General features: G+C 50.1%; 1 protein-coding gene across 5 annotated transcripts in view; it reads right to left on the minus strand.

Moving 5' to 3' along the window:
• Positions 1 to 23,841, minus strand: part of LOC137532579 (NACHT, LRR and PYD domains-containing protein 3-like) — a 1,034,343-nt gene that overhangs the window by 347,384 nt on the left and 663,118 nt on the right. For all 5 annotated transcript variants that reach the window (XM_068253266.1, XM_068253275.1, XM_068253249.1 and 2 more), the window contains one exon: positions 7,817 to 7,981. In XM_068253266.1, the coding sequence (XP_068109367.1) occupies positions 7,817 to 7,981 (165 nt within the window). The remainder of the gene's footprint in view (positions 1 to 7,816; positions 7,982 to 23,841) is intronic.

The following is a 23,841-nucleotide window of genomic DNA, read 5'->3' on the forward strand; positions in this document are numbered from 1 at the left end:
GAATGGATGGTCTCTACGTGCCTGGTACCCACGTGAAGCATGGAGGAGGAGGAGTGATGGTGTGGGGGTGATTTGCTGGTGACACTGTTGGGGATTTATTCAAAATTGAAGGCATACTGAACCAGCATGGCTACCACAGCATCTTGCAGTGGCATGCTATTCCATCCGGTTTGCTATTAGTTAGACCATCATATATTTTTCAACAGGACAATGACCAACCACACCTCCAGGCTGTGTAAGGGCTAGAGATGTCACGAACCTCCGATTTTCGGTTCGCGAACCTCCGCAAAAGGTTCGGTTCGCGAAAAAGTTTGCGAACCGCAATAGACTTCAATGGGGAGGCGAACTTTGAAAAATAGAAAAAATTCTACCGGCTGGAAAAATGATAGAAAACATGTTTCAAGGGCTCTAATACCTGGAGGCCCACCCTCCACCCTAATTATATTATTATAATTATACTATTTCAAAAACCAGTTTACATACCATGGCTGGGAATCGAACCCAGGTTGCACTGTGTGGTGGGCAAGTCACCCTAACCGCTGTACCACAACAGTACTAACTGAAGCTGGCCTAGCATTTACTATTTATGCTCAATGCAATAGAAACATTAGGTTGCTTAAAGGGAACCTTAACTGAGAGTGATATGGATGTTTCCTGTAAACAATACCAGTTGCCTGGCAGTCCAGCTGATCTCTGTGACTGCAATAGTGGCTGAATCACACCCTGAAACAAGCATGCAGCTAATCCAGTCTGACTTCAGTCAGAGCACCTGATCTGCATGCTTGTTCAGGGGCTGTGGCTAAAAGTATTAGAGACACAGGATCAGCAGGCGATTCAGGCAACTGGTATTATTTTAAAAGGAAAAATCCATATCCTTCACCATTTAGGTTCCCTTTAAGGATGTGTAGCATAAAAGCCAACTCACATTGGCTGGGATTTGAACCCGGGTCTCACTGAGTGGTGGGCAAGCACCCTAACCACTGTACAACAACAGTACTAACTGAAGTTGGCCTAGCATTTACCATTTATGCTCAATACAAGAGAAAAAGTAGACAAGACAAATAACATTTATATCACGCTTTTCTTCTGGTGGACTCAAAGCACCAGAGCTGCAGCCACTAGGGCATGCTCTATAGGCAGTAACAGTGTTAGGAAGACTTGCCTAAGGTCTCCTACTGAATAGGTGCTGGCTTACTGTCTACTTTTTCTCTTGTATTGAGCATAAATGGTAAATGCTAGGCCAGCTTCAGTTAGTACTGTTGTGGTACAGTGGTTAGGGTGCTTGCCCACCACACAGTGAGACCTGGGTTCAAATCCCAGCCAATGTGAGTTGGCTTTTATGCTATAAATCCTTAAAGGGAACCTAAACGGAGAAGGATATGGATTTTTCCTTTTAAAATAATACCAGTTGCCTGAATCGCCTGCTGATCCTGTGTCTCTAATACTTTTAGCCACAGCCCCTGAACAAGCATGCAGATCAGGTGCTCTGACTGAAGTCAGACTGGATTAGCTGCATGCTTGTTTCAGGGTGTGATTCAGCCACTATTGCAGTCACAGAGATCAGCTGGACTGCCAGGCAACTGGTATTGTTTACAGGAAACATCCATATCACTCTCAGTTAAGGTTCCCTTTAAGCAACTTAATGTTTCTATTGCATTGAGCATAAATAGTAAATGCTAGGCCAGCTTCAGTTAGTACTGTTGTGGTACAGCGGTTAGGGTGCTTGCCCACCACACAGTGAGACCCGGGTTCAAATCCCAGCCAATGTGCGTTGGCTTTTATGCTACAAATCCTTAAAGGGAACCTAAACGGTGAAGGATATGGAGGGTGGAGGGAGGAGGGTAGCAGCTGTCCCTTAACTAATTAGTGTAGGCAGACAAATGAGTGAAATGGCATAAGGACCTTGCTTGGAGGAGGAGGGAGGGGGGGGGGGGGGCGGGCCCAGTCACTGCAATGGGTGTCACATATACACAGAGCCAGGTGTACTGGGGCTGCAGTATGAATGTACCCCCAAACCAGTCACAATTCCCCCATAACCCCTCCCCAGTCACTGCAATGGGTGTCACATATACACAGAGCCAGGTGTACTGGGGGCTGCGGTATGGATATCCCCCCAAACCAGCCAACCCCAATCCCCCTTAATCCCTCCCTTAGTCACTGCAATGGGTGTCACATATACACAGAGCCAGGTGTACTGGGGGCTGCAGTATGAATGTACCCCCAAACCAGCCACAATTCCCCCATAATCCCTCCCTAGTCACTACAATGGGTGTCACATATACACAGAGCCAGGTGTACTGGGGGCTGCATTATGGATGCACCCCCAAACCAGCCACAATCCCCCCATAATCCCTCCCTCAGTCACTGTAATGGGTGTCACATATACACAGATCCAGGTGTACTGGGGGCTGCAGTATGGATGTACCCCCAAACCAGCCACAATCCCCCCATAATCCCTCCCCAGTCACTGCAATGGGTGTCACGTATACACAGAGCCAGGTGTACTGGGGGGCTGCAGTATGGATGTACCCCCAAACCAGCCACAATCCCCCCATAATCCCTCCCCCAGTCACTGAAATGGGTGTCACATATACACAGAGCCAGGTGTACTGGGGGCTGCAGTATGGATGTACCCCCAAACCAGCCGCAATCCCCCCATAATCCCTCCCCAGTCACTGCAATGGGTGTCACGTATACACAGAGCCAGGTGTACTGGGGCTGCAGTATGGAGGAACTCTCAAACCAGCCACAATCCCCCATAATCCCTCCCCAGTCACTGCAATGGATGTCACATATATAAAGAGCCAGGTGTACTGGGGGCTGCAGTATGGATGAACCCCTAAACCAGCCACAATTCCCCCATAATCCCTCCCCCAGTCACAGCAATGGGTGTCACATATACACAGAGCCAGGTGTACTGGGGCTGCAGTCTGGATGTACCCCCAAACCAGCCACAATCCCCCCATAATCCCTCCCCCAGTCACTGCAATGGGTGTCACATATACACAGAGCCAGGTGTACTGGGGGGTGCAGTATGGATGTACTCCCAAACCAGCCACAATCCCCCCATAATCACTCCCCAGTCACTGCAATGGGTGTCACATATACACAGAGCCAGGTGTACTGGGGGCTGCAGTATGGATGTACCCCCAAAACAGCCACAATCCCCCCATAATCCCTCCCCCAGTCACTGCAATGGGTGCCACATATACACAGAGCCAGGTGTACTGGGGCTTTAGTATGAATGTACCCCCAAACCAGTCACAATCCCCCCATAACCACTCCCCAGTCACTGCAATGGGTGTCACATATACACAGAGCCAGGTGTACTGGGGGCTGCAGTATGGATGCACCCCCAAACCAGCCACAATCCCCCCATAATCCCTCCCTCAGTCACTGCAATGGGTGTCACATATACACAGATCCAGGTGTACTGGGGGCTGCAGTATGGATGTACCCCCAAACCAGCCACAATCCCCCCATAATCCCTCCCCAGTCACTGCAATGGGTGTCACGTATACACAGAGCCAGGTGTACTGGGGGGCTGCAGTATGGATGTACCCCCAAACCAGCCACAATCCCCCCATAATCCCTCCATCAGTCACTGCAATGGGTGTCACATATACACAGAGCCAGGTGTACTGGGGGCTGCAGTATGGATGTACCCCCAAACCAGCCACAATCCACCCATAATCCCTCCTCCAGTCACTGCAATGGGTGTCACATATACATAGAGCCAGGTGTACTGGGGGCTGCAGTATGGATGTACCCCCAAACCAGCCGCAACCCCCCCATAATCCCTCCCCAGTCACTGCAATGGGTGTCACGTATACACAGAGCCAGGTGTACTGGGGCTGCAGTATGGAGGTACTCTCAAACCAGCCACAATCCCCCATAATCCCTCCCCAGTCACTGCAATGGATGTCACATATATATAGAGCCAGGTGTACTGGGGGCTGCAGTATGGATGTACCCCCAAACCAGCCACAATTCCCCCATAATCCCTCCCCCAGTCACAGCAATGGGTGTCACATATACACAGAGCCAGGTGTACTGGGGGCTGCAGTATGGATGTACCCCCAAACCAGCCAAAATCCCCCATAATCCCTCCCCCAGTCACTGCAATGGGTGTCACATATATATAGAGCCAGGTGTACTGGGGGCTGCAGTCTGGATGTACCCCCAAACCAGCCACAATCCCCCCATAATCCCTCCCCCAGTCACTGCAATGGGTGTCACATATACACAGAGCCAGGTGTACTGGGGGCTGCAGTATGGATGTACCCCCAAACCAGCCACAATCCCCCCATAATCCCTCCCCCAGTCACTGCAATGGGTGTCACATATACACAGAGCCAGGTGTACTGGGGGCTGCAGTATGGATGTACCCCCAAACCAGCCACACCCCCATAATCCCTCCCCAGTCACTGCAATGGGTGTCACATATACACAGAGCCAGGTGTACTGGGGGCTGCAGTATGGATGTACCCCCAAACCAGCCACACCCCCATAATCCCTCCCCAGTCACTGCAATGGGTGTCACATATACACAGAGCCGGGTGTACTGGGGGCTGCAGTATGGATGTACCCCCAAACCAGCCACAATCCCCCATAATCCCTCCCCCAGTCACTGCAATGGGTGTCACATATACACAGAGCCAGGTGTACTGGGGGCTGCAGTATGGATGTACTCCCAAACCAGCCACAACCCCCATAATCCCTCCCCCAGTCACTGCAATGGATGTCACATATACACAGAGCCAGGTGTACTGGGGGGTGCAGTATGGATGTACTCCCAAACCAGCCACAATCCCCCATAATCCCTCCCCCAGTCACTGCAATGGGTGTCACATATACACAGAGCCAGGTGTACTGGGGGCTGCAGTATGGAAGTACTCCCAAACCAGCCACAATCCCCCATAATCCCTCCCCCAGTCACTGCAATGGGTGTCACATATACACAGAGCCGGGTGTACTGGGGGCTGCAGTATGGATGTACCCCCAAACCAGCCACAATCCCCCATAATCCCTCCCCCAGTCACTGCAATGGGTGTCACATATACACAGAGCCAGGTGTACTGGGGGCTGCAGTATGGATGTACCCCCAAACCAGCCGCAATCCCCCCATAATCCCTCCCCAGTCACTGCAATGGGTGTCATGTATACACAGAGCCAGGTGTACTGGGGCTGCAGTATGGAGGTACTCTCAAACCAGCCACAATCCCCCATAATCCCTCCCCAGTCACTGCAATGGATGTCACATATATATATAGAGCCAGGTGTACTGGGGGCTGCAGTATGGATGTACCCCCAAACCAGCCACAATTCCCCCATAATCCCTCCCCCAGTCACAGCAATGGGTGTCACATATACACAGAGCCAGGTGTACTGGGGGCTGCAGTATGGATGTACCCCCAAACCAGCCACAATCCCCCATAATCCCTCCCCCAGTCACTGCAATGGGTGTCACATATACACAGAGCCAGGTGTACTGGGGGCTGCAGTATGGATGTACCCCCAAACCAGCCACAATACCCCATAACCCCTCCCCCAGTCACTGCAATGGGTGTCACATATACACAGAGCCAGGTGTACTGGGGGCTGCAGTATGGATGTACCCCCAAACCAGCCACACCCCCCATAATCCCTCCCCAGTCACTGCAATGGGTGTCACATACACATAGAGCCAGGTGTACTGGGGGCTGCAGTATGGATGTACCCCCAAACCAGCCACAATCCCCCCATAATCCCTCCCCCAGTCACTGCAATGGGTGTCACATATACACAGAGCCAGGTGTACTGGGGGCTGCAGTATGGATGTACCCCCAAACCAGCCACAATCCCCCCATAATCCCTCCCCAGTCACTGCAATGGGTGTCACATATACACAGAGCCAGGTGTACTGGAGGCTGCAGTATGGATGTACCCCCAAACCAGCCACAATCCCCCCCATAATCCCTCCCTCAGTCACTGCAATGGGTGTCACATATACACAGAGCCAGGTGTACTGGGGGGTGCAGTATGGATGTACTCCCAAACCAGCCACAATCCCCCATAATCCCTCCCCCAGTCACTGCAATGGGTGTCACATATACACAGAGCAGGTGTACTGGGGGCTGCAGTATGGATGTACCCCCAAACCAGCCACACCCCCATAATCCCTCCCCAGTCACTGCAATGGGTGTCACATATACACAGAGCCGGGTGTACTGGGGGCTGCAGTATGGATGTACCCCCAAACCAGCCACAATCCCCCATAATCCCTCCCCCAGTCACTGCAATGGGTGTCACATATACACAGAGCCAGGTGTACTGGGGGCTGCAGTATGGATGTACTCCCAAACCAGTCACAACCCCCCATAATCCCTCCCCCAGTCACTGCAATGGATGTCACATATACACAGAGCCAGGTGTACTGGGGGGTGCAGTATGGCTGTACTCCCAAACCAGCCACAATCCCCCATAATCCCTCCCCCAGTCACTGCAATGGGTGTCACATATACACAGAGCCAGGTGTACTGGGGGCTGCAGTATGGATGTACTCCCAAACCAGCCACAATCCCCCATAATCCCTCCCCCAGTCACTGCAATGGGTGTCACATATACACAGAGCCAGGTGTACTGGGGGCTGCAGTATGGATGTACTCCCAAACCAGTCACAACCCCCCATAATCCCTCCCCCAGTCACTGCAATGGATGTCACATATACACAGAGCCAGGTGTACTGGGGGGTGCAGTATGGCTGTACTCCCAAACCAGCCACAATCCCCCATAATCCCTCCCCCAGTCACTGCAATGGGTGTCACATATACACAGAGCCAGGTGTACTGGGGGCTGCAGTATGGATGTACTCCCAAACCAGCCACAATCCCCCATAATCCCTCCCCCAGTCACTGCAATGGGTGTCACATATACACAGAGCCGGGTGTACTGGGGGCTGCAGTATGGATGTACCCCCAAACCAGCCACAATCCCCCATAATCCCTCCCCCAGTTACTGCAATGGGTGTCACATATACACAGAGCCAGGTGTACTGGGGGGTGCAGTATGGATGTACTCCCAAACCAGCCACAATCTCCCATAATCCCTCCCCCAGTCACTGCAATGGGTGTCACATATACACAGAGCCAGGTGTACTGGGGGCTGCAGTATGGATGTACCCCCAAACCAGCCACACCCCCATAATCCCCCCCAGTCACTGCAATGGGTGTCACATATACACAGAGCCAGGTGTACTGGGGGCTGCAGTATGGATGTACCCCCAAACCAGCCACACCCCCATAATCCCCCCCAGTCACTGCAATGGGTGTCACATATACACAGAGCCAGGCGTACTGGGGGCTGCAGTATGGGTGTACCCCCAAACCAGCCACAATCCCCCCATAATCCCTCCCCCAGTCACTGCAATGGGTGTCACATATACACAGAGCCAGGTGTACTGGGGGCTGCAGTATGGATGTACCCCCAAACCAGCCACAATCCCCCCATAATCCCTCCCCCAGTCACTGCAATGGGTGTCACATATACACAGTGCCAGGTGTACTGGGGGCTGCAGTATGGATGTACCCCCAAACCAGCCACAATCCCCCCATAATCCCTCCCCCAGTCACTGCAATGGGTGTCACATATACACAGAGCCAGGTGTACTGGGGGCTGCAGTATGGAGTTACCCCCAAACCAGCCACAATCCCCCCATAATCCCTCCCCCAGTCACTGCAATGGGTGTCACTATTGGGGATTATGAGAATGGAAACTGGTGATGAAATAAAGGAATAATTCTGCTGATCTCTGCTGCAATCAGGGCTGTTATACTCACTGTAATTCCTCTATCTGGCTTGTTGGCAGAGCCTCCATCAGGTCACTGAATTCTGGACCCCCTAGCTTGTTACCAGTCAGATGCAGCATCCTCAGATTCTGGTTATTTCTTATCCCGGATGCCAGGTGGGGGCAGCAACTGGAGGACAGATTATTACCCTGCAATCTATAGGAGAAGAGAAGAATGTTACCAGAAATCTGTATAAAAACTGTATACAATTTGTATAATTTATCCTTAAATGAATAAATATATATACATATATATATGTATATATATATATATATATATATATATATATATATATATATATATATATATATATATATATGTATGTATGTATGTATGTATGTATGTATGTATGTATGTATGTATGTATGTATGTATGTATGTATATATATATATATATATATATATATATATATATATATATATATATATATAGTGGCTTTCAAAAGTATTCGGCCCCCTTGAAGTTTTCCACATTTTGTCACATTACTGCCACAAACATGAATCCATTTTATTGGAATTCCATGTGAAAGACCAACACAAAGTGGTGTACACGTGAGAAGTGGAACGAAAATCATACATGATTCCAAACATTTTTTACAAATAAATAACTGCAAAGTGGGGTGTGCGTAATTATTCAGCCCACCTGAGTCAATACTTTGTAGACCACCTGTTGCTGCAATTACAGCTGCCAGGGTATGTCTCTACCAGCTTTGCACATCTAGAAACTTAAACCCTTGCCCATTCTTCTTTGCAAAACAGCTCCAGCTCAGTCAGATTAGATGGACAGTGTTTGTGAACAGCAGTTTTCAGATCTTGCCACAGATTTTCGATTGGATTTAGATCTGGACTTTGACTGGGCCATTCTAACACATGGATTTTTTTGTTTTAAGCCATTCCATTGTTGCCCTTGCTTTATGTTTAGGGTCATTGTCCTGCTGGAAGGTGAACCTCCGCCCCAGTCTCAAGTCTTTTGCAGACTCCAAGTGGTTTTCTTCAAAGATTGCCCTGTATTTGGCTCCATCCATCTTCCTATCAACTCTGGACTGTATTTCTGATCGGCCTGTGAGTTTAGGTGGACGGCCTTGTCTTGGTAGGTTTACAGTTGTCCCATACTCCTTCCATTTCTGAATGATCGTTTGAACAGTGCTCCGTGGGATGTTCAAGGCTTTGGAAATCTTTTTGTAGCCTAAGCCTGCTTTAAATTTCTCAATAACTTTATCCCTGACCTGTCTGGTGTGTTCTTTGGACTTCATGGTGTTGGTGCTCCCAATATTCTCTTACACAATGTAATAGATTGCGTAAAAGCCACCGTGCGGACTGGCGGGGAGGCGGCTGGTTCCGCGTCTGGCTCGGCGGTTTGCACGCGGCAGCGTGCGTCTGGTGTGGCTGGGTCTGTTAGTGCACACAGGTTGAGGAATGCGCGCGCGCTGAGAGGCCAAACCTTTATGGCAGACGAGGAGGGATCAGCTGACCAGGTTGGTCAGCTGATCTCAGAGCGAGTGCTTATTGGTTGATCAGCGATGGGTGGCGCCGGAGAGCGCCGCTCTATATATAGTTATTGCTGGTCAGTCTCAGGTTGTCTGCCATTGCAAACACTTACGTGAAAGCACTCAGACCATAGTCAGATCCCACAGTGTCTTAGAACCAGGAGGACCTGGGAATTCACACTGAGCCAGATTACTACTGTGTTACTATTGTATTATACTTCAGACTAGTTCCAGGGTGTTGAGACCACGGACCTCACACCCAAGACTAAGGATATTGTGTTACCATTGTATTATACGTCAGACTAGTTCCAGGGTGTTGAGACCACGGACCTCACACCCAAGTCTAGGGACACTGTGTTATCATTGTGTTATACCTCAGACTAGTTCCAGGGTGTTGAGACCACGGACCTCACACCCAAGACTAGGCATTGTTAGATATCTGTTATGACCTATTGCTTTCCTGACTATCCTGCTGCTTTCTGATTCGGTACCTACGCATATTTGATTACCTGTTACCAACCCTGCCTGCTCCTGGTTACCGAATCAGCCTTCTGTCTCTGTACTTTATCTGCCCGTGTGTTGCCAACCTAGCCTGCCCGACCTTGCGAGCTATCCCTCTCCATAGAGAGATTAGTCTCCAGTCCTGCTTGTGACACCGCCTTCTAGGTGTCACTTAGCCAAAGGGCCTTCCTGCTACTCAGCCTGGGGCTCCACCCCTTTGGAAGTCTCAGGCTGGTGGAAGGTCTTCACACTTCCCTGTGGGAGGTATTTCTCATACGGCCAAGGACCACCTGCTCCTCAGGTGGTCCCACTCAAAGTTATTACTGTTGCACCAAAACACTTACACTTTATAGGTGTCCAGAGGTTAATTATACTTGTATTATTGGTGATTCTGCAGATCATCAATAATCAGGTATATATCTGTATTCTTGGGGATACTGCAGATCACCAATAATCAGATTCTCTCTGTGTGCTGACACCGATCGTTACACACAACCTCTGAGGTCGTCACAGAGCAACTGTATTTGTACTGACATTAGATTACACACAGGTGCACTCTATTTAGTCATTAGCACTCATCAGGCAATGTCTATGGGCAACTGACTGCATTCAGACCAAAGGGGGCTGAATAATTACACACATACCACTTTGCAGTTATTTATTTGTAAAAAATGTTTGGAATCATGTATGATTTTCGCAGTGTGGGGCTTGATTTACAAAAGAGTGCTAACTGTTAGCACAGCAGTTTTCGCGCGAATTTTCGCATTGCGCACGATTGTGAATTTTCGCGTGAACACGCTATCTGTTTCCTGGGAAAATTTGCGTTTGCGCGCAAAATCGTTATCGGCTCGCGCGCAAAACCGTTATCGGCTCACGCGAAAATTCGTGATCGCGCGCAATGCGAAAATTCGCGCGAAAAAGCCGTGCTAACAGTTAGCACTCTTTTGTGAATCAAGCCCGTGTACACCACTTTGTATTGGTCTTTCACGTGGAATTCCAATAAAATTGATTCATGCTTGTGGCAGTAATGTGGAAAACTTCAAGGGGGCCAAATACTTTTGCAAGCCACTGTAATTGTTTAAACAAAATTAGGCAGGTGCATACATTTGGGCACCACAAAAAAGAAATGAAATCAATATTTAGTAGATCCTCCTTTTGCAGAAATTACAGCCTCTAAACGCTTCCTGTAGGTTCCAATGAGAGTCTGGATTCTGGTCAAAGATATTTTGGACCATTCCTCTTTACAAAACATCTCTAATTCATTCAGGTTTGATGGCTTCCGAGCATGGACAGCTCTTTTTAACTCACTTCACATATTTTCAATTAAATTCAGGTCTGGGGATTGAGATGACCATTCCAGAACTTTGTACTTGTTCCTCTGCATGAATGCCTTAGTGGATTTTGAGCAGTGTTTAGGGTCCTTGTCTTGTTGAAAGATCCAGCCCCGGCGCAGCTTCAGCTTTGTCACTGATTCCTGGACATTGGTCTCCAGAATCTGCTGATACTGAGTGGAAACCATGAGTCCCTCAATTTTGACAAGAACCCGAGTCTCTGCACTGGCCACACAGCCCCACAACATGATGGAACCACCACTATATTTTACTGTAGGTAGCAGGTGTTTTTCTTGGAATGCTGTGTTGCTTTTCCTCCATGCATAACACCCCTTGTTATTATTATTATTATTATTGATTTATAAAACGCCAACATATTCCGTGGCGCTGTACAAAGTAAGGAACAAACATGGGGTACATAATAATACAGGCAATGGTGTACACTAATATACAAGATACATAATTAGTGACAAAATACAAAAAAATGATACAGCATACAGAGTACAAAATACAGAAGTGGTAATGACAGTGATAAAAGTAACATGATGAATAAAATGTTTAATGATTTCCAAGACACAAAAGGGGGAGAGAGCCCTGCCCTTGCAAGCTTACGATCTAAAGGGAATGGGGGGAAACATGAGGAGGGGTAGTATACGATAAAATATATAAAGGCAGTGTGTTTTAGGTCGCAATAGCAGCATAGGGGGCGATATATAGGCTGGGAACGCGAACAATCACTCGCGTTCCCATGCCTGTCGGCCGGTGACGGCCAAACCGGAAGTGCTCGCCGGCGGGTCCAGAAGCATCGGACCGGAGCTGCGAGGGCACCGATCGGCTGCAGGGGGCTGAGGGAAGCCCCAGGTGAGTTAATCTCATTTTTTTTGGTAGGCTTTAGGTTCACTTTAAGGCTGGACTTGCTAGCAGCACATTGCTAGGTCATTCTGTTTGCTCGCTGCAGTTGTGATCATGGCCATTGATCCTGTGTCCTGTGTTTCCTGCCTTGCCTTGCATTTATACTCTGAAATCCCGGTATCGATCCTTGCTAGCCTGACCACTCTCTGCCTGATGTTATTGCCTGATGCTGATTTCCTGGTTTGACTCCTGCTTGTATGACTTCCCTTTATGTATGCTGATTCGGATTATGCACTGTTGTATATATTCTGATATTTTGTGTGTTGCTGTATATATTCTGTATAGATAGATAGATAGTTAGGATTTCTGGTATTTGTGGTGCATCACGCCTTGTTTGATTGTATGATTGTATGTGTCATACTGCATATTTGTAAATAAACACATTTATTATTCTACTCTGTTGTGCAGACGTCAGTATTTCTATTGTGATCTTCTGGTTTTGTTTAACCCAAAGGATTGCCATGCAGAGATCGTGGATCTGCCGGTCTGGTTCTAGTCACGACCACGATCTGCATGGTCAATCCTTACATAATGACCTAGCCTACTCCTATATTGATCACAGAAATACTGCAGACTCATCTATCTGTACAATGAATGGAATATGAATTCTGAGGATGTGTTTTACTATAGTCTTGTAGCAGAAGACAATTGGGATTACAGCTTAAAACTATTTTCAAGTTTTTCTATAGATGAATTGAGACGTCTAATCCTTGTTATAGATGGGTTTTGTTCAGCAAAAGATTCTGGCACCCGCAGATGTGCATTATCTATTGCAGCTTCTTAATAAGCTTCTGAAAGACAAAACTCTAGTTCCAATAAATTGCAAATTGGTTCATTTTTTGTTAAATCGTTCAGTTCTGATCCTGTCCTTGATGCAGCCCAGCCTAGTGTAATTAAAAACCAAGCTGATTCTCAGTGTGTGCAGAACCAATCTCGTTTAGAGCCTGTCTTTTGTGCAGCAGATATTAACTATCTATCTGATTATTTAAAGAAGGATAGGAAAAGTTTTCTAAACCACTATTCTAAAATGGAAACTTCATGTCTGGCTAAATATGTACATGCTGTGAAAAGGATGAGTGATTACAGACTGTGTCAGCGTGAAGCCGCCTCTGCTCTGATCCAAGTTTGGAAGGAAATCTTGTCATTTGATTCAAGTGCAGATGCAGGCATGCATGTTATTGAGGAATCAAATGAGTGGAGAGATTGCAGCAATAGAGTCAGTTCCGATTTTACTGCAGAAGAGATCAATGCTTATTATGGCTATTTGAAGGATGATAGGGAAGAGTTTATATCATTCTATTCGCAACAAGATGAGGAGTTTATTAGGAATTGTGTGGAGTGAAATCTCTGATGGTCAATGACCTATGTGAGTATGAACCTGCTGCGGCTTTGTTGGAAGTTTAGCAAGATCTTCTATATTCTAAGTCTCCCTCTCTTTTTCTCTCTGTTAAACCTGCTAACTCTCAGTATAATCACCATGTCCAGAGTTCACAACCTGCATGTCCAATTTCAGTCAAAACCCCATTGCAAACTGCAGCCAGACCCACACCTTGCTCTTGGCAAAAACTATTTCTGCATCCAAAAAGAGAAAGAAAAAGAGAGAGAAATTATTTCCCACCAGCTCCATTCAGCATGTGCAGACTGCAGCTATGTCTGTGCAACCTCCATCCAAGTCGGTGCAGCCTCCATCCAAGTCGGTGCAGCCTCCATCCAAGTCGGTGCAGCTCCATCCAAGTTGGTGCAGCCTCCATCCAAGTCGGTGCAGCCTCCATCCAAGTTGGTGCAGCCTCCATCCAAGTCGGTGCAGCCTCCATCCAAGTTGGTGCAGACTCCATGCAGGTCCGTGCAGACTCCATGCAGCTCCATACAGACTTCAACCATGTCCATGCAGACTCCAGTTGATTTGTGTCCTCAGCAATCTCCAGTCAGTCCTGAGCAGTCCCTCGCCTTTCTTTTTGGACTTTTTCATGGACTAGATTTGCTGACAGTGGGTCAGCCTGCCAGGCCTGCAGAGTTCCCGAATGTTCATCCTGCAGAATCCAGTCCTGCAATGTCCCAGCCTGTAGAGCGTTGCATCCAGCCTGCAGAGCGTTGTATCCAGCCTGCAGAGCGTTGCATCCAGCCTGCAGAGCTTTGCTCCCAGCCTGCAGAGCTTTGCTCCCAGCCTGCAGAGCTTTGCTCCCAGCCTGCAGAACTTTGCTCCCAGCCCACACAGGCTCTGTTCCAGCCCGCACAGGCTCTGTTCCAGCCCGCACAGACTGTATCAGGGTATCAGCCAATGGCCCAGCTGTCTGAGACTATCCAGCCTGTTGCCACCCTGTCTGAAACTATCCAGCCTGATGCCACCCTGTCTGAAACTAAACTGCCTGTTGCCTTCCTGTCTGAGAGTATCCAGCCTGTTGCCACCCTGTCTGGACCTGTTCAGCCTGTTGCCATCCTGTCTGAAATTATCCAATCTGATGCCACCCTGTCTGAAACTATTCAGTCTGTTGCTAATCTGCCTGCAGCACTACCTGAAGTTTTCCAGTGTGCTGCCCAGATGTCACAGACCTCTGCCGTTGCTTCCAAGTCTGGTGACTCTGCTGCTGCTTCCAAGTCTGGTGACTCTGCTGTTGCTTCCAAGTCTGGTGACTCTGCTGTTGCTTCCAAGTCTGGTGACTCTGCTGTTGCTTCCAAGTCTGGTGACTCTGCTGCTGCTTCCAAGTGTGGTGACTCTGCTGCTGCTTCCAAGGTTGGTGATATTGTTGCTGCTCCTGAATCTGGTATCCCTATGGTTGCTCTCCAGTCCGATGCTTCTGCTGTTGCCTCAAAGACTGCTGATTCAGCTATTGCCTCCGAGTCTGCTGTTCCAGTTGCTGCTTCCGAGTCTGCTGTTCCAGTTGCTGCCTCCGAGTCTGCTGTTCCAGTTGCTGCCTCCGAGTCTGCTATTCCAGTTGCTGCCTCCGAGTCTGCTGTTCCAGTTGCTGCCTCCGAGTCTGCTGTTCCAGTTGCTGCCTCCGAGTCTGCTATTCCAGTTGCTGCCTCCGAGTCTGCTATTCCAGTTGCTGCCTCCGAGTCTGCTGTTCCAGTTGCTGCCTCCGAGTCTGCTGTTCCAGTTGCTGCCTCCGAGTCTGCTATTCCAGTTGCTGCCTCCGAGTCTGCTGTTCCAGTTGCTGCCTCCGAGTCTGCTGTTCCAGTTGCTGCCTCCGAGTCTGCTATTCCAGTTGCTGCCTCCGAGTCTGCTGTTCCAGTTGCTGCCTCCGAGTCTGCTGTTCCAGTTGCTGCCTCCGAGTCCGCTGTTCCAGTTGCTGTCTCCGAGTCCGCTGTTCCAGTTGCTGCCTCCGAGTCCGCTGTTCCAGTTGCTGCCTCCGAGTCCGCTGTTCCAGTTGCTGCTTCCAAGTCCGCTGTTCCAGTTGCTGTTTCCAAGTCCGCTGTTCCAGTTGCTGCTCCTGAGGGTATCCAGTCTGTTACTGCTCCTGAGGATATCCAGTCTGCTGCCGCTCCTGAGGGTATCCAGTCTGCTGCTGCTGTTCCTGTAGGTGCCAAGTCTGCTGATCCTGCTCCTTCTGATTCTGATGGACTCCAGTCTGCTGATGTTCCTGCTCCCAATGGTGCTCAGTCTGATGTTCCTGATGGTGCCTGGTCTGCTGGACTACTTGAGGGCACTCAGTTTACTGTCCAGTCTACTGTTTCTTCCGGAGGCCCCCAGTTTGCCTTTAAGTTCACTGTTTTACCTGGGGATTTACAGTCTGCTTCCCAATCTATGATCCTGTGTGACTCTTTCTGGTCACATAATGTCCAGGTTCTCCAGCATCTTTGGGCCCAGCCTCCAAAGACACTTGTGTACCACCCATATCTTTTAATGTCTTTTGAATTTTCTCCCTACCTGCCCACCCAATCTTGGCTCCTCTATTGGGACCCAGGTGGGGGTAATACTGGAGATCAGGTGGAGCGTCCGGAGTCCGCTCCTAAAGAGGGGGGTAATGTCACGATCTGTGCCTCTGTTGTCCTGCTGGTGGCATTACTAATGAACTGTGCTGTGAACTTCCACTGTCAACCAGCAGGTGTCTCCCCTGTTGCTGAGAACTGTGCAGTTCCCCGGATCACCAGCAGGTGGAACTATGTGAACTTCCTGATAGACCACCTGATCAATGTGCTGCTATTTAAGGCCGGACTTGCTAGCAGCACATTGTTAGGTCATTCTGTTTGCTCGCTGCAGTTGTGATCATGGCCATTGATCCTGTGTCCTGTGTTTCCTGCCTTGCCTTGCATTTATACTCTGAAATCCCGGTATCGATCCTTGCTAGCCTGACCACTCTCTGCCTGATGTTATTGCCTGATGCTGATTTCCTGGTTTGACTCCTGCTTGTATGACTTCCCTTTATGTATGCTGATTCGGATTATGCACTGTTGTATATATTCTGATATTTTGTGTGTTGCTGTATATATTCTGTATAGATAGATAGATAGTTAGGATTTCTGGTATTTGTGGTGCATCACGCCTTGTTTGATTGTATGATTGTATGTGTATGGAGGGTTTGTGTCGTTGTCTTACTGCATATTTGTAAATAAACACATTTATTATTCTACTCTGTTGTGCAGACGTCAGTATTTCAATTGTGATCTTCTGGTTTTATTTAACCCAAAGGATTGCCATGCAGAGATTGTGGATCTGCCAGTCAGGTTCTAGTCACAACCACGATCTGCAAGATTAATCCATACAGTCTTCATGTCATTTGAGATTGTTTTGAGACCCCCATGTTGCTCCTCTTCGGAAAAAATTAAGAGGAGAGAAACTTACAATTCCCCCCCTTAAATAATCTTTCTCATAATTGGATTCACCTGTGTATGTAGGTGAGGGGTCACTGAGCTTACCAGGCCAATTTGAGTTCTAATAATTAGTTCTAAAGGTTTTGGCATCAATAAAATGACAACAGTGCCCAAATGTATGCACCTGCCTAATTTTAAACAATTATTGTGAACTTTCTGTAAATCCAATAAACTTCATTTCAATTAAATTCTTTCTTTGCTTCTGTCTTCACAAGGGAAACATCACTGTTGCAAATTACAGATGCAGAAGAGTCTCAATCTTCCAACTGTAATATTAAATACTTAACACAGGAAGAAGTGAAGGCAAGACTAAATAAATTAAAAATAGACAAGGCACCTGGCCCGGATGGCATGCATCCTCGGGTCCTAAGGGAATTAAGTTCAGTTATAGATAAACCCCTTTATCTTATCTTTTGTGACTCTCTTGCAACTGGCAGAGTCCCAGTGGATTGGCGTACAGTCCACATTTTCCCATTATTTATGAAGGGCAAAAAATCAGATCCAGGAAATTATAGACCTGTAAGCTTAACATCAGTTGTATGCAAACTATTTGAGGGGTTACTAAGAGATACTATACATGACTTCATACTAGAAAATACTGTATATACTCGCAAGCAAGCCGACCCGCATATAAGCCGACCCCCCAACTTTTACCTGAAAAAATAGGAAAAAATGATTGACCCTCATATAAGCTGGGGGTAGGAAATGCTGGCCACGTGATCCCCCCAGTGTGTCCCGGTATAGCTAGTATAGTGCCCTGTATAGCTAGTATAGTGCCCTGTATAGCTAGTATAGTGCCCAGTATAGCTAGTATAGTGCTCAGCATAGCTAGTATAGTGCCCAGTATGGGTAAGTAGTGCCCCAGTATAGCTAGTATAGTGCCCTGTATAGCTAGTATAGTGCCCAGTATAGGCAGGCAGTGCACAGTATAGCTAGTATAGTTCCCAGTATAGGTAGGTAGTGCCAAGTATAGCTAGTATAGTGCCCAGTATGGGTAGGTAGTGCCCCAGTATAGCTAGTATACTGCCCAGTATAGCTAGTATAGTGCCCATATAGTGCCCAGTATAGGTAGGCAGTGCACAGTATAGCTAGTATAATGCCCAGTATGGGTAGGTAGTGCCAAGTATAGCTAGTATAGTGCCCAGAATAGCTAGTATAGTGCCCATATAGTGCCCAGTATAACTAGTATAGTGCCCATATAGTGCCCAATATAGCTAGTATAGTGCCCATATAGTGCCCAGTATAGCTAGTATAGTGCCCATATAGTGCCCAATATAGCTAGTATAGTGCCCATATAGTGCCCAGTATAGCTAGTATAGTGCCCAGTATAGCTAGTACAGCGCCCCCACCTAACCATCCCCCCGCGCACGGCCGCCGCTATCACCTGAGCCGGCGCCGCATCTTCTATTATTCCCCTCTCCGCTCGTAAAGTAATTCCCAGCAGCGCGCCCCACTACGGCTGCTGTGATGATGGAGCAGGAAGCCAGAGAGAGAGAGAGCGGTTCCCATAGCTACAGGAAGCCGCTCTCTCTCTACGGCTTCCTGCTTCGTCATCACAGCAGCCGCTGTGGGGCGCGCTGCTGGGAATTACTTTACGAGTGGAGAGGGGGATAATAGAAGATGCGGCGCCGGCTCAGGTGATAGCGGCGACCGCGGGGCGGGGGGCGCGGACCACAGGTGACTCGCAAGCAAGCTGACCCCCCAACTTTTGACCCCCTTTTTGGGGGTCAAAAATTTGGCTTGCTTGCGAGTATATACGGTAATCTTATTTCTCAGCATCAGCATGGGTTTACTAAAGACAGGTCCTGTTTGAGTAACATGCTCAGCTTTTATGAGGTAGTGAATGCTAATATGGATATTGGGAATGCTGTAGATGTGATATACTTGGACTTTGCAAAGGCCTTCGACACTGTTCCCCACAAAAGTCTGGTGCAAAAGTTGAGGATGCAAGGACTGGGGAAGAGTCTGTGTGCTTGGATAGGGAACTGGCTAATGGACAGAAAACAAAGAGTTGTGGTCAATGGATCGTACTCAAAATGGGAGACTGTTAGCAGTGGGGTCCCACAGGGGTCTGTACTGGGTCCAATCAGGGTTGCCAACCGTCCGTCTTTGGACGGGCAGTCCGTACAAATCACTTGAAATTAATCATGTCCGTACTTTCAAGGTTGCTGTCAGCAAAACAAAATCTACCGTATTTTTCGGACTATAAGACGCTCCGGACCATAAGACGCACCCAGGTTTAGAGGACAAAAACCAGGAGAAAAAAAAAATATACTAAACCTGGTGCATCCATGGTGCAGGGGCATCTTGTGGATCTTCACCCCTCCATCCCCCAGTTATTATGCCCACCCTGTGCCTTCTTTGTATTTCTTGTCATGCTTTGTTCCTCCTGGGTCCTCCTTTGCCCCCAACATGACCTCCTCTGTCCCCCTGATGATTGCCTCTGTCCCCCTGTGTCCTCCTTTTCTCCTTGTCCTACTACCGTATGTCACTGTGTCCTATCTGTCCTTTGCCACTGTCTCCTTTTCTGTGTCTCTGGTGTCCTCCTGTGTCATCTGCCTCCCTGTGCCCTCCTGTGTCCCCTGTCTGGTGTCCCCAGTGTGCCATCTGCCACCCTGTGCCCTCCTGTGTCCCCTGTCTGGTGTCCCCAGTGTGCCATCTGCCACCCTGTGCCCTCCTGTCACCCCTCTGTGCCATCTGTCCTCCTGAGTATGTCCCCTCTGTGCCATCAACCCTCTGTGCCCCCTCTGTCTGGTGTCCAATGTGCCATCTGCCCCCCTCACCTCCTGTGTCCCCAGTGTCCTCCATTGTATCATCTGCCTCCCTGTGCCCTCCTGTGTCCCCTTTCTGGTGTCCCCAGTGTGCCATCTGCCACCCTGTGCCCTCCTGTCACCTCTCTGTGCCATCTGTCCTCCTGGGTGTGTCCTCTCTGTGCCATCAACCCTCTGTGCCCCCTCTGTCTGGTGTCCCATGAGCCATCTGCCCCCCTCACCTCCTGTGTCCCCAGTGTCCTCCATTGTGTCATCTGCCTCCCTGTGCCCTCCTGTGTCCCCTGTCTGGTGTCCCCAGTGTGCCATATGCCACCCTGTGCCCTCCTGTCACCCCACTGTGCCATCTGTCCTCCTGTGTGTGTCCCCTCTGTGCCATAAACCCTCTGTGCCCCCTCCATCCAGTGTCCCATGTGCCATCTGCCCCCCTCACCTCCTGTGTCCCCAGTGTCCTCCATTGGCGGTCGCTGAAGTGGCCCTGGCTCGGCCTCCCCTAGCTCCATGTCACCCAAGTAGCGGTCAGGTCGCACCACTATCACGGCCAGTAGCGTCCGGAGAAACCTCAGGATACAGGTTTCAAGCCTTCAGGTGCCACGCGGCCAATCGAGGGAACGCTGCAAGCCGTGTAACGAGGTCTTCGGGACCTCCGTGCAGCTATCCAGTCCCCCTCGCCGCGGCTCCAGCTGATACTGCCCTGCTATGTGGCCAATCAGGGGGAAGCGCTGTGAGCCAATCACGGGGGAGCCGATGGTCTCGGAGGCGGGACAATGGCTCCGCCAGTGGGCCAATCACTGCACTCGCTGCTACTGAGCAAGTGCAATGATTGGCCCAATAATGGAGCCATTGTCCCGCCTCCGAGACCATCGGCTCCCCCGTGATTGGCTCACAGCGCTTCCCCCTGATTGGCCACATAGCAGGGCAGTATCAGCTGGAGCCGCGGCGAGGGGGACTGGATAGCTGCACGGAGGTCCCGAAGACCTCATTACACGGCTTGCAGTGCTCCCCCGATTAGCCGCATGGAGGCAGAGACGGCAGGATCAGCTGGAGCTGCAGCACGGGGGACTGAATGGCTGCATAAAGGTCCGGGATATACCATACCAGAAGGGGAGGGGGGGGGGACGTGCGGTGAGAAAAACAAAGGAAAACAAGGAGACTAGATACACAGGAAGGCAGATGGCACACGGGACACCAAGGGTAGACTCGGTGACACACATTGCAAAGTAGGACAGAGGGGGCATTTATGGTACCTTCGGACTATAAGACGCACTGACTTTTCCCCCCCACTTTCAGGGAAGAAAAAGTGCGTCTTATAGTCCGAAAAATACGGTATTTCACCATTTTCGGTTTATTTCTTAAAGAGCATGCACAGCTCCCACTATTACTGCACGGTTCAGCAGCAGGGATAGAAGTCTGCTGCCGCCTCCTCCTCCTGCCCTCCAAACAGAAGCCTTCTTTTCTGGCTGCTGGCTCTCTCCAGCAAATAGAAGAGAGAGACAGTCATGCATGCCCTGCCTCCACAACCCTGGAGTCCTGCTCTCGGCCATGCGGAAGTAACTGTTTTTATTCCTGAAGTCCTTCTCCGTGTATCACTGCTCTGCAATCCTCCTTATCTCTGCTGCTCACAGCCTGTCAGCATAAATTCAGCTCTCCTGCAAGCCATGAGAAAGCTGGTCAGTGGCAGCGGTATTTCAGCTGGAGGAATCCTTTCAGCGATGCGCTGTGCCCATAGGCCAGCGGCATCATGACCTAGGTTAGTTCTCTGAACTAACACCGGGTTGCAGGGGGTTAAGTGTAGGGGAGGGAGTGTCGTGGAAGATAGGGCTGGGAGGGGCCTGAGCTAGGGAAGGACAGGAAGTTAAGGGGCAGAGATCCGGAGGTACTCAGTACCTCCTTAGCTGGCAGTGAGAGCAAACATCGTTTACTCCACTGCTATAGTTAGCTTCTAAAACTAGCTTGTAGGCAGGTTCAGGATGGCCGAGCAGGACCTCATGGCGCTTGCGTGCCGTTTGCAGGAGACTGCGGCCACGAGAGGGGATGGATGGCTGGAGGCGGTGCTCACAGCCGCCGCTCAGGGAGAAGGGGGATCGGTGGCATCTGGCAGAGCACCAAGCGCCCGTCGGAGCGGCTCTCCCCATCACCGTCACCTACATGCCCCAGGCGTGGGGAGCAGCCACAGGGGAGCGGAAATGAGGAGGAAGGATGCAGTACCCCCGGCCCCAGTGGACGGCCAGAGGAGCGGGCGGCGGGCAGTTTAAATCAGGTAGGGGAAGGTAGGAAGAAAGGGAAGGGCAAGGGGAAGCAGAAGCTGGCCCCTCGGGTGGGTTTGCAGGCAGGAGAGAGCGCCAGTAATGGCGGCTGCGGCCAAAATGGTGGCCGCCATGTGGGGGTAGTCACCAGACTGCAGGAGGAGAGGCCCTTTTACAGTAGGCCCCCACCGGGGCAGCTGCTAGGAGGGCACAGAAACTGGGAAGGGAGCCTGTAGGGCAGAGTGCAGCACGGGGGGATTTGTCTGGAGGAGCAGGGGCGGCAGAGGCTGCAGCAGCAGTGGCTTTGAATGGGAGCATCCCGCCCCTGCCTGCCCTAGGGATCCAGGACACGGGGTGGGGGGGGACAGGTGGGAAGTTCGGGAAGCAGCTTAGGGGCAGGCATAGTCAGACCCATAGTGTTCCCATGGGGCCCAGGGGTGTTCCAAGGATTTCAGGTCGGGGGGATGGTGAACCAGGCTGAGGCCCCTCCAGTTGCATCGTTCGGGGGCCCACTGATGCTTACACAAGGGCCAGGGGGTTTTTATTTTCAAAGCAACAACCTGGGCTTGGCAGGAGTAGGGGGCGTAGGAATGTCAGCAGCACCCGGGGTGCCTTTTGGGCAACCCCTCTCAGCTTTTGGGGGGAATTTGGGTGCGGCAAGTTCATTGGCTTGGCTAGGGATTTGAATCAGGTTGGGGCGCGTGGCATTGATACACATGCTGACCCTGTTGCTTCTCCTTCCTTACAGGTGGACCAAGCGGGTGCAGGATGCGTGAGGAGTGCCTTACCCTCCGCGACACTGACCCGGCGAACTTCCATGGACGACCAAACTCCAGGATCGGGGCATTGCTACTGGTGGAAGGACAGATACACCTGTGCGTCCTGCAGGTGAGATGCTTTCTTTACCTACACACGTGGTACAGGGAAGTGGTTCGTTAGCAGGGGGTCAAAGGGGAGAGGCAGTACAGGGTTATCTGCAAAGTGTGCAGTCTTTTTTAGAGCAGTTAGGGGATGGGGAATCAGTTGGTAGGGGGGTGGTGAATCTGCAGGAGGTGTGGGGGGGGGGGTACGGTGAGTGGTCTGGCGTCCATGAACAACCCCGACCTATTACCTGTGTCTATAGCTGCGGGGGAAGGGCGGGCGACGGGTGAGGTATCGTCGACACAAGCGCAAGCGGGGGTAGGCGACACGAGCAGTAAAAAATCAGATAGGCCTGAACCCATTTCTGATTTGGCGAAAGGGCGCGCTTATACGTGCTACGAGGGGCCGTGGGGGGCGCACCTGAAACAAGAGGAGAGGGAGAAGGTGTTAAAACGAGAATAAGTGGATATTTTCACATTATTACCGTTGGAACGCTTTAATATAGACAGGTGGATCAAGGGCAAGGAGTATAGAAAGCAGGAGGATGAGGACCGTAGACGGTTTCGGCTCATTCCGCGCACGTTCGGGAATTGGATGAAGGCTTTTGCAATCATGGCCAGCTTGATAGGGGAAAAGACACCGGAAAAATGCCCCGTGCTTTTTAGTTATCTGGTGGCTATTTGGGAGGCTTACAAGACTTACTGGGGTATGTCATGGTTATGGTACGACGAAAAATTTCATCAGAGGATGTCAGTGCAACCAGAGCTTGACTGGGGGCACAAGGACATTGGTATATGGCTGCGGGTGATGAATACAAAAGGAGGTCTGTAGTCGGCGGCTGGGAATCAGCAGTCGTTTCCAGGGAGTTCCCCCTCGGCGGTGGCCGGGGCTTCAGGAACAGGTAGGCGTGGGCTTTGCTGGGCCTTCAACGAAGGCCAATGCAAGTTTGGGGGGGGTTGCCGGTTCCGTCACGAATGTTCCTTCTTTAATGGGCCGCATATGGGAACAAAGTGTTTCAGGAAATCCAGGGGAACAGGTAACCAACGGAGGCCGGGTGACGCGTCTGGAAAAAGGGATGACCCCGGTGAAAGTCGAAGTGAT

Source organism: Hyperolius riggenbachi, chromosome 1, assembly GCF_040937935.1.
Source record: "Hyperolius riggenbachi isolate aHypRig1 chromosome 1, aHypRig1.pri, whole genome shotgun sequence".
Classification (NCBI taxonomy): domain Eukaryota; kingdom Metazoa; phylum Chordata; class Amphibia; order Anura; family Hyperoliidae; genus Hyperolius; species Hyperolius riggenbachi.